The following is a 17,163-nucleotide window of genomic DNA, read 5'->3' as shown; positions in this document are numbered from 1 at the left end:
AACCAGCTCAGAAGAGTTGAACCGCCTCTGGAGTGCATAACATATAAACCCACATGGAAAGTCTAGACCACCATGTAGCAATACAGAAGGGTTTCATAGGAAGGTCTGATCTGCAAGGCTTGGTAGACACATTGTCTATTAAGGGTAAAGAAAAGGAGAAGTCTCAATTTGAGCCTACTGAGCTCATCTAGCACAGAAGGCGTGATGGGGCTTTCTCTGTATCTCCAACCCCCACGAGTTCCAAAATGGACTGAGAAACCTTCTGACCAATGAATTCTAAATCGTGTGGTGTGCACATGTGTGCATATGGTGTGTTAGGTGTGGTAGGTGTATCAGAGAGGCAGTTCACAAAGGGATAAATAGAAGTTGTAAACTAATATGAAAAAGCGATAATAAAATGCATGCAAATGAAAACCATAATGAGACAAACTTTGCCTAACAAATTCGCTAAAAAACAAAAGGTAAGGCCAGGTACAGTGGCTTGTGCCTGTAATCCAAGCACTTTGAGAGACTCAGGTGGGAGAAATGCTTGAGCCCAGGAGTTCAAGACCAGCCTGGGCAACATAGCAAGACCTCGTCTCTACAAAAAAATACAAAAAGTAGCCGGTTGTGGTGGTGTGCACCTGTAATCTCAGCTACTTGGGAGGCTAAGGCAGGATTGCTTGAGCCCAGGAGGTCAAGGCTGCATTGAGCCAAGATCGTACCACTGCACTCCAGCCTGTGCAATACCCTATTTCTCTCTCTCTCTCTCTCTCTTTGTTTAAAAAAAAAAAGATAAAAACCAATGCAGGAAGAGCATGGTGAAACTGGCACTTTTATATATATAGATAGCATAAATGGCAAAATCCTTTTGGAAAGCAATATGACAGTATGTCTCAAAGGTCATAAAAGTCTATAAACATGTTGACAATCTTTGTTGACTACACTTCTTGAACTCTTTTCTAGATAAATAACCAAAATTATAGAAAAAGCAATGTGCTGCATAATAGTGTTCATTGCAAAATATGTAAAATACCAAGACAATAATCTTGAATGTCCACAATGAAACTAATAAGATGCCGGGCACGGTGGCTCACGCCTGTAATCCCAGTACATTGGGAAGCCAAGGTGGGCAGATCATGAAGTCCAGAGATCAAGACCATCCTGGACAACATGGTGAAACCCCATCTCTACTAAAAAAAATACAAAAATTAGCTGGGCTTGGTGGTGTGTGCCTGTAATCCCAGCTATTTGGGAGGCTGAGGCACGAGAATTGGTTGAACCCAGGAGGCAGAGGTTGCAGTGAGCCAATACTGCATCACTACATTCCAGCCTGGCGACAGAGCGAGACTCCATCTCAAAAAAAAAAAAAAGAAACTAAGAAACTAATAAGTTATGGAGGTCTACCACAAGGAGTATAATGCAGCTAAAAATGATGGATATTATCCAAGGGCATAAACAAAATTTAATATATGATACAATTACATCAGTAAGATTTATTAAATGGTTTAGGGAAAATTGACTAAACATTTGGAAAAAGATAGAGTGAGATCCCCAACTGACACCATACAGCAGGTGAAATTCTAGTTACATGAAATATGTCTCCTTTTTTTTTTTGAGGCAGAGTCTCAGCCTCCTAAGTAGTTGGGATTACAGGCGTGCGCCACCACGCCTGACTAATTTTTGTATTTTTAGTAGAGACGGGGTTTCACCATGTTGGTCAGGCTGGTCTTGAACTCCTGGCCTCAAGTGATCCACCTGCCTCGGCCTCCGAAAGTGTTGAGATTACAGGCATGAGCCACTGCGCCCAGCCTAAATATTTCCATTTCAGAAAAGAAGTTTCAAAGAAAATAAGAAAGTATATATGAATATTTACATGATCCTTGCATGCAAAAGCGAAAATCCATGAAGGAAAAATCGACACCTGTAATTTCTGTACATGAAAAATATTTATAAAATCAAAAGGCAAACAACCAACTGCAAAAAAAATATTTATAACACAAATAACAGGTAAATGTATAACAAGAAGGGAAAAAAGGGGGTCTTAGAGACCCTATAGTAAAACAGAAATTTACTTATAATACTATATGTAAAATACATTAGGAGTAAAAATATACACACAGCTTATAGCTTCGCAGACACAGGAACAGAAAACCAAACACCACATGTTCTCACTCATAAGTGGGATTTGGACAATGAGAACACATGGACACAGGGAGGGGAACATCACACACCGGGGCCTGTTGGAGGTTGGGGGACAAGGGGAGGGAGAGCGTTAGGACAAATACCTAATGCATGCAGGGCTTAAAACCTAGATGATGGGTTGTTGGGTGCAGCCAACCACCATGGCACACATATACCTATGTAACAAACCTGCACGTTCTGCACATGTATCCCAGAACTTAAAATAAAATTTAAAAGAAAAGAAAATACACAGGGCAAAAATGGTGTCAGGAGAGGGACATTCAAACAGCTGTGGTTGGGTTTGGGAGGGGAAATTGTGAGTGTTTTTGTTTACGTCTATTTTCCAAATATTTGTCATGTGATTACACTACTTTTCACTTAAAAAAAAAAAGCAAGGCTAGAATGAGGAAGAACCACTGTATTCCGCTTCAGGGAGCCCTGGACCCCGTGAATGAGTCTCATTCCCTTTCTCGTCCTCTCCACAGGTCCAGGAGAAGGGCACCTACGACCTGCTCACCCCCCTGGCCCTGCTCTTCTATTCCACTGTTCTTTGTGTAAGTCCAGGTGGGCCAGGATGCGGGAGGTGAGGGAGGAGGGGGAGGAGTGACCTCTCTCTGGGGCGCAGACCTCACACCTCTGGAGATAAGCAGAGAGAGAAACTGTCAAGCAGCGGCATGTGAAATGGGTTTCAACCTTTAGATGGTTTCAGAGCAGCCACCATGAAAGGCTTCCTGTGACTCCATGTGGCCGCCATAGTGCCTGGCATCTCTGGGCTCCCATGGAGGAACTGCTGCCACTGTCTGTTCACAAGCCACAAGAGATATTCTATGTCCACCTCATTCTTCACCCCAGTGGTCGGTCACCCAATGTGATCACCTGCTGTATTCACCAGACAGGGGGCACCAAATGTATACACTGACTGAATCCATCCTAAAAAATAAACATTTACCTGTAATGAGGCTATTTAAGTAAAGATGGTTTAGGCATTGAAGACCGTTATCCATAACATAACATTGAAGACCACTGAATCCACCCTCAAAAAATAAACATTTACCTGTAATAAGACTAATTAAATAAAGGTGGTTTAGGCATTGAAGACCGTTATCCATAACATAACACTGAAGACCACTGAATCCACCCTCAAAAAATAAACATTTACCTGTAATGAGACTATTTAAATAAAGGTGGTTTAGGCATTGAAGACTGTTATCCATAACATAACATTGAAGACCATTGAATCCACCCTCAAAAAATAAACATTTACCTGTAATGAGGCTGTTTAAGTAAAGGGGGTTTAGGCATTGAAGACCATTATCCATAACAATGGTCAGCAATGGCACCATTGACCAGTAAGGGGACAGCCTTTCAGAGAGGCTCACTCAAGCATTGGGTAAAGCAAGTCCCTTCCAGTAGAGACACCCCGGGTGCCATCTTGCCCATCTGAAACTCGCTCCCTGTGGGTAACTTCCAGTTCCACCTGACCTTGTCCTGGGACACACTGCTGCCAGGAAATGTGTGTCTTTTGTGGAATATTCCAGAAAGGGAGCAGAGGCTGTTTGGGACTATCTGAGCCTTTTCTCACCTAGATCTCTTTGCTTGTTGCCTGCCTCCATCCTAGACACCACACTTCCCACCAGACTCGGATCTTCTTCTGAAGGCAGCCAGCACCTACCACCGGTTCCTGACCTGGCCTGTTCCTTACTGCAGCATCTGCCAGGAGCTGCTCACCTTCATTGATGCTGAACTCAAGGCCCCAGGTAAGCATTGAGGCAGCTGGCACGGGGGGCAGGATTCGCAAGGTCAGAATGCTTCCAACTCCTCTGAAACTGTTCTTTGTGACCCTCCTTACCTTGCATCCTTTGGTTCATCTCTGCCCATGCCTTGGTTCACAACCATGGAGTCTCCTCTTCACAGCACCATCAAGCATCTGATGGTTGAATCCACACAAGATGAAAGTAAACAAGGGAGGTAACTCGAGGAGGGATTCTTAGGGGAAGCAGGAGCGAGCACTCAAGGCAAGGAGACCCCAGCCCTTGGCCTGTGCCTCTGATCTGGTTAGTCAAGGGGTCTCCAAGGCTGCCCAGGTCAGACAGAGAAGCCCCCAGGATGCTGACAAGAGGCCTTTGCATGTTCTCTGTGCCCCAGGAACAAGTAAGTAATTCCGTGTGTGGGTTGATGCAGTTTGGGTCGGGGAAGGTGGCTGGTGCTAGGAATGATGGCCACTGTGACAAGTGTGGACAAGACCCGGGACTCAGTTTTCATGTGTGGGGTCTGAAAAGTAGGAGCTCAGAAATTGCAGGTGCTGTCATAAACATGAAAATCAGGTCTAAGGAAGCTATGATAGTGCAGGAGAAAACATTATCAAGTGTGACTTACTGAGAAGTGGCTCAGTGAATCAGTACTCAAAGGAATAAATTCACAAAAGCACCTCAATAGATGCCTCTAAAATATTTCATAAAATTCATCACCATTCCTGATATTCAAAACCCCTCAATATATGGAAACGATTACTCTAGAAGTGCTTTTAATATGGCAGCAGCCCAAGGTAAAATACTAGAGGCATCTTCTTTAGAGCCAATAATCTTCCCCTTTTGGCTTACCGGTATTTTGCCTATGCAAAAAGACAAAAATAAAGAATGCTTTCTCTTCTGAAGACGAGAAATTTTAATTAGTTGGAGCTCAAACAATTGGTTTTCTGTCAAGACTGAGAGAATCCCCTGAACGAAGAACTGTCAGAACTAGAAAACAGGTAGCTAAGAGCTTTTTTATAAACCAGCATTAACCAGGAAGAAAACATAATTTAAAAAAATTTACAATAGCAATAAAAAATAAAAAATAAAATTTTAATAACCTATATAGAGAAAACAAACTTTGCTGAAGAATGAATAATTGAAGAATCGTATTGCTGGGTTGAATCGATATTGTAACGAGACCAGGTGTTAGGAAAATAAACATAACCACAATCGAAATAACAAGATATTTTTAAAATTTATAAAATATATGTAAATAAAAAATAATATATAAATGTTTTACATATGAATAAATTTATATATAAATAAAATAAAGAAAATAAATAAAATCTATTTGAAAGATTTATTTATGCACTTAGTATATATTCATTCATGTATTTTTAAAGGAGAGTAAGAAGGAAATATTTCCATTTTTTGAAGGTATTATAGGACTATAGTTATTAAAATAGTACACTATGGGTATAAGAATAGGTAGGTAATGGAAGAAAATGTAATATCTAGAAACAGATTAAATATACAAAATTATATTATATGATAAAGTGGCATCCTCAAATTACTGATGAAAAAATCAGTCATTTCATAAATGATATCAGGATAATTGGTAGACCATAAAAAAAATTGAGTGAGAAAACTATCTAAACAGGCCAGGTGCAGTGGCTCACACCTGTAATCCCAGCACTTTGGGAGGCCGAGGCAGGCAGATCACCTGAGGTCAGGAGTTCGAGACCAGCCTGGCCAACATGGTGAAACCCCATCTCTACTAACAGTAGAAAATTAGCTGGGCTTTGTGGCATGATCCTGTAATCCCAGCTACTCAGGAGGCTGAGGCAGGAGAACCCAGGAGGCAGAGGTTCAAGTGCCTCCCAGATTGTGCCATTGCACTCCAGCCTGGGCAACAAGAGCAAAACTCTGTCTCAAAAAAAAAAAAAAAAAAAAAGAATTCTATCTAAAAAATAAAATTAAGAGTTCTAACTCAAACATAAAAATAACTTTTAGATACATTAGCGGTTTAGGTGTAGAAGACAAGACCACAAAAACTACAGAAGAAAAATAGGTTGTATGAGCCTGGAGTGGAGAAGAACTGCCAAACATATTCCCCAGGGCAAAAATTATAAAGGAAAAGACTAACAGATATGAAAGCAAAAAATTTAAAGCTTTTCATATGGCAAGCCCACTTTGAGTGAAAGGTAAATGACAAACTGAGAAAAATATTTGCGATAAAAATTAATATATCAGGCTGGGTGCTGTGGCTCAGACCTGTAATCCCAGTACTTTGGCAGGCCGAGGTGGGTGGATCATGAGGTCTGGAGATCAAGGCCATCCTGGCCAACATGGTGAAACCCCGTCTCTACTGAAAATACAAAAATTAGCTGGGTGTGGTGGTGTACACCTGTATTCCCAGCTACTCGGGAGGCTGAGGCAGAGAATTGCTTGAATCCGGGAGGCAGAGGTTGCAGTGAGCTGAGATTGTGCCACTGCACTCCAGCCAGGTGACACAGCGAGACTCCGTCTAAAAAAAAAAAAAAAATTAATATATCAAACCCATGAAGAGTGTTTTTTTTTTTTTTGAGTCCATTAAAAAATAGGCAAGCACACTTATGGAAATATGAATAAATATGATTCAATTACATCAAAAAAGAACCCCCTCAAAATATTCACCCTCACTACTCATACAGAAAATGCAAAACTAAAGAGCAAAACTCTTTTTCCCCCTATCAAATTGGCAAAAATAAAAAAGAAAGAACAAAAATGCCAGCGCTGGTGAGGAATGGGGGGCTGTGTTTGCTAAGGAATCAGAAAAAATATCCTTTCACCCAGCAATTCTATTCCTGAATTTTATCCTGATGAATCCCTATGGATGTATAAAGATTCAGCTACAAAGATGTTCATCAATGCATTCTTGCTAATAATCAACCAATGCTAAAAAACCTAAATATTGAACATGGTTGAGTACCCTGTGGCAAAGTCATTTGGTGAAATGTTATTCAATTATTAAAAACGATATTGTAGAAATAGTTACTGAGCTCAAAAGATGTTGAGTAACTAGTCGAGCGAAAAAGCAGTCCTCCCAGTACTAAGTATGTTATAATCTCATTTTTATTTTCTCTCTTGCTAATGGACACATGCACCAGACCAGGTTTAGTACTGGCAGTGTTTCATTCTCACCTTACACATTAAACACACACAGAATGGAAGTACCAAATCTTATTCCCCAACAACTTATGGACCCTAGAAAGCTCAAGACTGGCTTGTACATTTCTTTGGAAGGGTTCGTAACTTGCCTAACCCAACCAGTTACCTGATCTGTCTGTGCCCTACGCAGTCAGCTGACCTGTCTGTGCCTCGTCCAATCAGCTGATCTGCATGTCCCCAGTCAGTCAGCCATCTGCTGTTGTCTGTCGTTACAAAGAACAGAGCAGGTACAGCTAGGAATGGCCAACCCCCAAGTCTACCTACAACCAGGTCCTCACCTTGTGGTAGAGACTTGGGTGGAGATTTAGGACGCCAGGAAGACCCTTAGGAGACGCTGGACTCTGGAAGGTAAAAGGTGGGTCTGCCAACCCAGCTTCCCAAGGAAAGGAACAAACCAGTTAAAGGAACAAACCCTAAAGGAACAAACCAGTTTAAGGTCACACTCCTTCATTCCCTCCCACTGTCCCCCAAAACAAACAGACTTGGATGTCTTCTGAGCTTCTTTTCTTCCTTTCTACAATGCTCAGAGAAAGAATTTAAAATGCAAATGTCTTGGCAGGGCCTTGGGTTTCTACCCAAGACTGAAATGATTCTTTTTTATTTTGAAAAGGATAAGGGAGTTGTGGGGTTGGGGGAGGGGATTACCTGTGGGGAGACCACTTCCCAATTTCAAGTAGAACCAGCTGTCCCTCCTCACCTCAGTGCACGCTATGCCTTGAGATATTTTTGCAGGCGGCTGGGTAGAAACTCTGTTCTGGGCAGACAGAAAGCAGATGTGCCATGGAGGGGTTGGCGGTGGTGAGGCCCAGTTCCTGGAATGATAAAATGTAAAGCCTGCAGCACAAGGACCAGGCAGGGCAGCGACTGGAGCCGGAAGTAGAATGAGGGTCCTTTGGCCTCAGAGCAGGGGGGATCCTTGGAACCATCACTCACTGCTGACGGCACATCCTTCCCGGGACCATGTGAAGCCTCAGATATCCTGGTGACCAATGAGAAGTCAGATGCCCCAAGAGGGCAGCTCAAGCCAAGTACCCATGGTAGGAACCTCTCCTCTTCCAGGGAAAGCAGAACCAAAATAGGAAACCATCAATTCTCCCTCGTTTCTGGGAATCATTTTCAAACAGTTCCAAAACCTCACACATATATAAATATATAGTGAGCCTGTGCCCACTCATTAATGAGGATAGCAGCACGATGATACAGCTGGGTTATAGGAGGATACAAGAAACTGAGATGAGCTCCTCATGGAAACTAGAGTAAGATTCAAAGTTAGATACCAAACAGTTAATATCACAGAGGGGAAGAAAACCATAACCTTTGAGGTTATCTTTTCTACTGAACAGAAATCTCTTGCTACTTATCTCACATCCACCAGTTAACCTTCAATTTTAAAGAAGCTAAGCCCTAATCCATAACAAATAGTTAAACAAAATTACCTTCTACATGACCCTTAAATGAGCTTTTTGAAAAATGCTTTCGTATGATTTTTTTTTTTGAGACGGAATCTCGCTCTGTCACCCAGGATGGAGTGCAGTGGCGTGACCTCGGCTCACTGCAACCTCTGCCTCCTGGGTTCAAGAGATTCTTCTGCCTCAGCCTCCCGAGTAACTGGGACTACAGGCATGCGCCACCATGCCCGGCTTATTTTTGTATTTTTTGTAGAGACGGGTTTTCACCATATTGGCTGGGCAGGTCTCGAACTCCTAACCTCATGAGCCGCCCACTTCGGCCTCCCAAAGTGCTGGGGTTACAGGCGTGAGCCACTGTGCCCGGCCTTTCCTATGATTTTTAACAGGCCTGCAGTCATCTTTGTACTCAATTCCTGAGTCCCTCCCACCCCCAGTTAAGTGGAGAGAGGGCTAGGATGGAGGCCAGGGAACTTGAATGCTTGAAGGAGAGGCCGAATAACTTAGTGGCTTCTAGTCCTTGGGGCCAGATCGTTGTATTTGCAAATTCTGGGTCTGCTACTCACTAACTGTGGGCCTTCAGCAAGACATTTAGCTTGTGAGCTTCAATGTCCTCATCTGTAAAATGGGTGTATAGCAATGCCTCCCTGTCAATACAGTTCGTGAGGATTAATGTTGGCCTAATTGATTTCACAGTGCTGGGGGCAGTAAGGGTTGCAGTGGTGTTAGCTTAGAAGGTAGGTCCTGGTAAAGTCACAGGAAGAAATGAGAAGGGACGCGGGGAGGTGAGGCCCCCACCCGTGAAGTCTTAGGGACCCAGTTGCCATGGAAATGAATGAAACAGTTTATCCTGCTTTGATGTGGCTGGGTGGCAGAGGAAGTGGGCCTGTTATCAAGGCTGGGGGCCTCCCCCTGCTTCCTGACTCCACCCCCATCTGATCGTCCAGTGCCTCGATTCTGGAGGTAGCAGGAAATCTCACGTCAGTGCCACCGGGTCCGGCCCACCACAGCCCTCTTGGAGTCAGCCCACATGTTTATTGAATATTTACTCCATGCCTGCACAGCTGTGCCGACCACAATACTTTCCTGCAAAGAATGTATCTGTAAAGCTGGGGGATGACACTGGGCATCTTACGTGCAAACCACTCTGCAATTTTCAAAGCACACAAACTTCAAGGATCGCGTCTCGCCTGTAAGGGAAGAAGGAAAAGTCATATTCTTCTCATTATAAAATGGGAAATGATTTTGAGAAAACCAAGTTGAGTATTTCTTGTTCAAGATACAAAGTGGGCCGGGCGCGGTGGCTCAAGCCTGTAATCCCAGCACTTTGGGAGGCCGAGATGGGCGGATCACGAGGTCGGGAGATCGAGACCATCCTGGCTAACACGGTGAAACCCCGTCTCTACTAAAAAAATACAAAAAACTAGCCGGGTGTGGTGGCGTGCGCCTGTAGTCCCAGCTACTCGGGAGGCTGAGGCAGGAGAATGGCATAAACCCGGGAGGCGGAGCTTGCAGTGAGCTGAGATCCGGCCACTGCACTCCAGCCTGGGCAACAGAGCGAGACTCCGTCTCAAAAAAAAAAAAAAAAAAAAAAGATACAAAGTGAAGTATGAAAGAGGCAACATGAACCCTCGTATGACAAAGACCTGTACTTCGCCACTTATTAGCTGATGATCTTGGACAAGTTCCTTAGACTCTCTGAGCCTCCTGGTCAAAAGCAGGATTATAATTATCATTGATGATGTTGAGGAGGAGGACAGCAATGATGCCAGGGTTGTCTACGGCATATGAAGCACTGTCACAGGTTCGTCCCATCTAACCCTCAGAACACCTCCATGGGTAGTTACTATTATTCCCATTTTTCAGATGCTGAAACTGAGGGCTCGACATTTATGTAACTTGCTCCCAGTCACAGAGCTGACAAGAGCTCTACCACTCGAATCCATATCTCTTTGATACCAAAAGTCATATCATATCCTTTTCACATTTGCATAAATCTGTGTTTCTACCCAGAGGCCTGACAGATGGCTGCATGACCCTGGGTTACCCAGCCTGTCTTTTTATAAACATTCCCCCTTTGGGGAATTTCTCCTGCCCCTTTCCCTTTGGGATGCTTAATATGGCTTCATGCCCTTTGATCTCCTATCAAATGAGGAACAAACCTGGGTTAGGTCAGTTTTGCTTATCAACAGGTGGCAGGTGAATTCAGAATGTTCTTCAGTGGTGAGACGTTTCTCTTGGGACATTACTGATCACAGACATTTGCGTTTTATACTTTTTGTCTCTGGTTATGGAATGAAAGGTTAGACCTCTTGAAGGATGTCCAACATCATTGACTAGTAGGTGGGGGAGGTTTAGGGAAAAGAGTAGAGGCCGGTGTTCCAGAAATCACAGGGTGTGATCAGTTAGGACTGAGTTGGCTGCCTATAGCAGAAAGCCCCAAACAACAATGCCTTAAACTCATAGGGGCTAGTTTTCTCTTACACACACACAGACACACACACCACACAATCTGTAAGAAGGCAGGCCAGCATCGGCATGGTGGTCCCATGAACATCCTAGACCAGCCTTCTCTCATCCTTCCGCTCCACCATCCTTAGCAAGAGGCACCATCTTCAAGGTTGCTTCATGGTCTAGGATGGCTGCTGGAGCGCTGGCCATCATGTCCACATTCCAGTTAACAGAAAGAAGGAGGTGAGGTGGGTTGCACCTAAAACATTCTGCAAGGGAGGTTGAGAAATTGACTCATCAACTGGGTACAATGCCCAGTGTCTCACTCGTAAAAAAACGAGGAATGGATATTGAGTGGATGCCTAGAAGTCTCTGCCACATGTGACTTACTCGTAAGAGTAGCCCATAAGGCCCGGATTGGTCCTGTTAGGGTGACTATCACTAGGGTGCTGAAAGGGTGTTATGAAAGGGCCTCATCTCACTTCGCCCCCACTAGCCTGGTGGCTCTGCAAAGCTGCAGACCTCATCCCGCAGGCATTTCCGTGGGGTCATTGCACTTGTTCAGAGCAGCATATGTCTTGTGGTGGCACTGAACTTTCATTCCAAGAACTCACATCTCCTCTGCCTGCATGGAGGCCTGCCCAGTGGGTTCCTTCTCCCCAGTATTTTCCTCTTGGCTTTCTAGCCACATTCCCTCTCACCTTCCACGTCTCTGCTCCTGCACTCCCGGTGGCCAGGGATTCCAGCCTCCCTTGTTATGTCCTCTCCTCCTTTGTCTATTCACTTGAAAGCTGTGCTTCACCTTCCTACCCAGGCCCTGCTGAGGCCCACAGCCATGAGTTTCCAATTCCTCCAGTCACTCTGGAGTCCAGGATCCTGGAGATGGGGAGCAGGAAGGCACTGCACATGGGACCCCCAGTGAGGAGGGAAGTGTAAGAGAAACCAGGCTGTGGAGAGCGGTGTGCCTGGTGTTTGCTTCAGGGTATGACGTAGGTCAAACTGTCCACTGTGAGTTGATATTAATCGTAGATGCTGGAGAACCAAACCTGACCGAGTCTCATTTGGAGACTGCATTGCCGTTGGGGCCGGGCCCTGCTTCTATCCTGTGGATTCCGTGGAATCTTGGTGTTCCCCTTGTAAGAGGAAACTGAGTCAGATGTGGCTGCTGCCTGCCTCCCCCAGGCTCAAGTACCCACATGACCCTCAGCATGGACCTGTCTATCAGTGTGTTGTTAATACCAGTGCTGCTTGATGGCAGATGTGGTGATTTTCATGTGTCCTGGATCTTCACAGTCAGCTGTTCTGTGCAGAATCCCTATCTATTTGCAACTTTGAAAAAGAGTGGAAGCTTTGATGGGCAAACAAGGCTTGATGGCGAAGGGTCTTGGACAATTGGGCCAGGAGTTTGACCTTCACTATGACTGTATTCTGCCCACCCACCCCATTCGTTGCCTATATGGGGTGACTCCTCTCGATTTCTTACTTGCTAGGGCCTGATGCAGGAACAACCCAGGCAAGGTTTTTGTTTAGCCCTTGCACCAATCTAGATCCAAGAAGCTAAACTCAGAAAGTTGTTTCCCTCTGCTAAGGTGACCAAGGAAGGCTGTGATCTAAGATCAAAGGGAGAGAGGAGTCTGTTGATCCGAGGCTTCCCAGTGCAGCTTCCCTGTTTGGGGAGTGGAGGGTGGAATTAAGGGTGATCCCGAAACTGATATTGCACACCCCACTTAGCATTCATGGCCTCCGTGGCATCACCAGGTAACACTGTGAAAACCAAGCCCATGGAGGATGCCGGGAGATATTTCCAGCCTCACAGCATAGACCAGCAAATGGGGACTCAGCAGTACAATTTCTAAGCCAGGTTCAAAGGAGTGAGTCTGTACAAAAGTTTGTAGGATCAAAGCCTCCTCCACACTGCACAGTCTTTTCTAATTTGTTCCCAGCTCAGGCCCCAGCCCACCAGTTAATTACCCAAAACTCCACACCCCATGCTAAGAAGGGGGGTCCATTACCAAGAGAGGCCAAGGAAGGGGGTTGACGGTGTTTTTGGGGTGATGGCGGGAGTTTATCTGATGATCGTAGGCTCTGCTTGGAAACTGTTGGTACCTTGGGTATTCAGCACCAGTCAAACAACTCGGAAAATAACTCTCTCTGGGTCAGGGTGTGCCAAGAGGTACAGGCAACCTCCTAAATATCCCCCGTTAAAGCAACAGGATACATAGAGCAACAGTTGCGAGGAGTCCACGTAGCTCATACGAAGCAGCTTCTTGTTCTAACTGTAGCACAATCCGAAAATGAGACGAAGGCACATGAATGTAGATGTGAGAGATTGCTCCTCATCCTAGAGATGAGAGGAAATGAAGGAGCTTCAAGGCTGTCCACAGTACCAGGCACTCCAGAACAAAAGTTCAAACAGCGTGATGATGAACCGTTGGGTATGGCGACAGGGAAAACGTTGCCAAGCTTCAGGAGAGCAAGGTCAGGAGGGCAGAGGCATTGGAAGCCAGTGGCTGGGCGTTTTGGAACAAAGCTGATGTGGAGGGAGAGCGACAGCACAGTCCACTGCTTCCTGGAGTGTGACCGCCTGGATGACCTGGGTCAACAGAGGCAGAAGTGGCGGTGACGAAATGGGGTCAGCGGGGTGTAGGTTACCTGTTAAAAGCATCAAATAGTAAAAGAAAAGAGAAATAAGGTCAAGAGAAGATTTTGCGTGTCTGTGTGTTTTACGGTCAGGGAGATGGGGGATATCTGTATGTCTCCACTACGGTAACTACGGTAACTACGGTATTATGTTGGGGTGGTTGGAGAGTGGGTGAGGATCTCTTCTCTGTAATGCATGTGAGTGGCCACCAGATGGTGTCCCAAGTCCTGATGTAATAGCCACCGTGTCAAGGACTTTCCTGGCAAAACGGACCAAATGTTAACTTCTAAATATGTGATGATTACATAAAGTAAACATCACACAAAAGGCCCAAAATCAAAGCAATTAGGTCCCAAGTTAGAAGAGCATTATATGGTAATTTTCTGCCTTTCACAGTCTTTCTATTTATAGCTGTCTTTAACCCCCCCGGTCCAGACTTGCACTTCTGAGGGGACGTCCTGCAGGTTCCCAGCTCAGTCCCAGTTCAGGGTGGCCCTGCTCTGGATGGGGACTACCCCGGGCCTATTTCCAAGCTATGACAAGAAGGCGGCCCACCCCGCTGGGTCTCCAGCCCCTGCTCTGTGAGGGAGTGAACTTGTGCTTCCTGTTTCACCTCCTCATCGTGGTGGAAACAGAACTGAACGCACGCTGTAAAGCAACTACTGTGCAGAACGGAGTCAAGTTGCAGAAACAAAAGGAAAACCTTTGGTGTGTTTCTTCTCAGCATTTGGAAGTCAGAGGAGACAGAGAGGGAGAAGGGCCGGGGAGAAAGGGGATGTGGGCTGGGAGCAGAGCCTAGGATGCAGCTGCCTCAGAGCAGAGAGGCCAGATCGCGATCCTTTGAGAGGACTCGGGACTCCAGGCAGAGATGGGGAGGCGCAGGTGTGGAAACTCGAAACCCGCTGCCTGGCTGGAGCTGAGGCAAAGTGGATGACCTGACAGGTGCCTGGCATAGCGGGAAGGCACCCAGGGCCGGGAGAGGGGACAGCGGCAGGGACCCAGGAGTAGCCCGGCGGCACGGGACGCGGCAGCCTCCTGGGCCCAGGTTCTGCCTCCCACGATGCTCTCCCACCCAGTCTCTGAAGAGAGAAACTTTAAATTGGTCAAGCTGTGATGGGGCCTGGGAATCACAGACTGTTAAAGGCCTCAGAGACCACTGATCTAATCTGCCCCTTCCCGGGAGAAACTGAGGCTCAGGGATTAAGTGACCTGGCCAAGAGCTGGAAGAGAACTCAGGCTTCTGACCCGGGCTCTCACCCTGGATCCCTTTCTCTTTAGCTAGGCTGCCTCCAAGCCTGGGGCCGGGACCTGAGCCACGAGGGGAGTGGCAAGCTCTAAGGAAGGGAGGGCAGTCGGAGAGGCCACGGGAATCCAGAGGCTCAGGACAGCGAGGCTCAGGACCGAGTTTTGGTGTTGGAGGCGAAGGTGGGGATATGACTCGTGAGGTGTAAAAGGATGCATAGAAGCAAACTGCTAGGCACGCTGGAGGAGCCACTGAACAGCCCCTCTCCAGGTTCTCCTGAGCTCCATCCGGGAACTTCCAACCTGATTGTCCGGTGCTTGGCTCGCCACGAAGCACAAGGACGGTGCTGAAGGAACTGACCAGCCCATGAACTCTTTTCTTGTTGGCCCACAGGGATCTCCTACCAGAGGCTGGTGAGGGCTGAGCAGGGCCTGCCCATCAGGAGTCACCGCAGCTCCACCGTGTGAGTGCTCTTGGGGGACGGAGAAACAGGGGGGAGGGAGTTTGGGACCCCTGCACTGCTCCACCTTCACCCTCCTCCCCCACTCAAACATCCAATACCCTGCCCCCCGCCCCCCCACCATCCACCCCAGCCAGCAACAAACAGGCTTCCAGGGATCTGGGAACTCCTGGCACTGCTGGTGATATTTTGTGTCCAGGTTTGTTTTTCTAGGCTGAGGGTCTTTCACCAGATTCTTAAAGAGGGCCGCATCAATTGTGCCAGGTGTTAGGCACACAGTTCCCCCACTTTATCTATTCTTTTCAGATGAGGAACTGGAGGTCAGAGAGGCCAAGCAACTTCCCCAAGGTCACACAGCGAGCAAGGGTCTGAGCCACAATTTAACTCTCAGGCTTATTCAGAAGCCCATGGTATTTCCACAGTCTCTTTCTGCCTGTTACTAAAACAGCGTTTCCAAACTTTTTTGACCAGGACCTACAATAAAAATCCATTTTATACAACATCCTGGTACACACACACACACACACACACACACACACACACACAGCTGAAACGAAATGTATCCCTGCTACGTAGGATGAGCGCTATCTATTCTATTTCATTTAAGAAACAAATTCAGCTCCCCCAGATGACTTCATTACTCACTCCTGGGTCCTCACCTGCAGTTTGAAAAGCACTAGAGAGGGGATGCCCATTCGGAGGACCCTCTGCAGGCCTCGAAGAGTTGGGTGCTGCCTTGCCTTGACATGTTGGGAGCCCAGGGACCCCGGGCTTCACCAGCTCAGAAATTATAGGCCCCCGGCCCTCCCCATTCCCAGCCTCAGGGGTTCACTTCCCACTCACTCCCCTGAGCAACACTTCTTGATTTCCCTCTAGGTAAAAACAAGCACAAACAAAATGATAGATGTCGAGAGAGGGAAAGGATGCTAACATGTTGTAGTTTAGTAAGTAAATAAGATGCCTCTGGGGGAGCGGGGGCAGGTGGGCTGATGAAGAATCATCAACGCCTCTTAGACCCTTTCTCGACCTCCAGGCGCCATTCTAAGCGCAGTTACGTGTGCTGACTCATTTAATCGTCACGTTAACCCTGTGAGAAGGGGAGTTTTCAAATCAGGGAAGTGAGGCACTGAGAGATTTGTAGAAAGAGCTTACGGTTGGGAGATGGTCTCACTTTCATTATCTATAAATTGAGAATGATGATAAATTATGTGGCAGAGAAATTATGTGAGCTGGTGAGGGCAGGGGCTCGGCTGGGCTCGTTATAAGGTTATAAGGCGCTGCTTATGCAAGCCCACCTCCTTTTTCTTACAGATAGAGAAATCAAAGTTAGTTTCTTCCCAAATGATGGGGACTTTAACAGAGACTAGTCCTGTCTCTGCCCTGTCCCCGGGCACCGATGTCCATAGAGTCTGGAGGGAATGCTGCCTGCATGGGGCTCCTCTGCACTGGGTTTAAATGCAGAGTGTGGAATTGAGAGAGCAAGAGCCATCACACGCAGCTCATACGAAAGCATTTATGGATACAAAGCCACGATGGCTCGAGTTTGCTTCGAGGTCATGCAGTGATGCAGGGGTTGGCAGGGGGGAAGTGAGAACAGCCGTGCGTTGTTAACTGTAAACAAAGTGATCAGTGCCTCAGAGCCCACGATTCTTTTAATTTGGGGTATGTTTGAAAGTTTCCACAATAAAGAAATGTAAACACTGGCACCAAGAGTGAATCTGGGTGTCCATCGGGAAGGGAGGTAGCAGTGGCCAGGCACACACTCCCCTCCCAGCCCACGAAAGCCTGTATCACGACTTTGGGCCAATTAGAAAAGGTGTCCCTCACGAGCGCAGGAAGAAGATGCACTCTGGGCC

General features: G+C 46.4%; 1 protein-coding gene across 2 annotated transcripts in view; it reads left to right on the top strand.

Moving 5' to 3' along the window:
• Positions 1-17,163, top strand: part of PIK3R5 (phosphoinositide-3-kinase regulatory subunit 5) — an 87,724-nt gene that overhangs the window by 58,268 nt on the left and 12,293 nt on the right. For both annotated transcript variants that reach the window (XM_015437636.3, XM_005582876.4), the window contains exons 4-6: positions 2,649-2,717; positions 3,782-3,920; positions 15,241-15,310. In XM_015437636.3, the coding sequence (XP_015293122.3) occupies positions 2,649-2,717; positions 3,782-3,920; positions 15,241-15,310 (278 nt within the window). The remainder of the gene's footprint in view (positions 1-2,648; positions 2,718-3,781; positions 3,921-15,240; positions 15,311-17,163) is intronic.

Source organism: Macaca fascicularis, chromosome 16, assembly GCF_037993035.2.
Source record: "Macaca fascicularis isolate 582-1 chromosome 16, T2T-MFA8v1.1".
In the NCBI taxonomy this organism is placed as follows: domain Eukaryota; kingdom Metazoa; phylum Chordata; class Mammalia; order Primates; family Cercopithecidae; genus Macaca; species Macaca fascicularis.
Note: the sequence above shows the minus strand (reverse complement) of the source record. Positions and strands in the feature narration are given on the sequence as shown.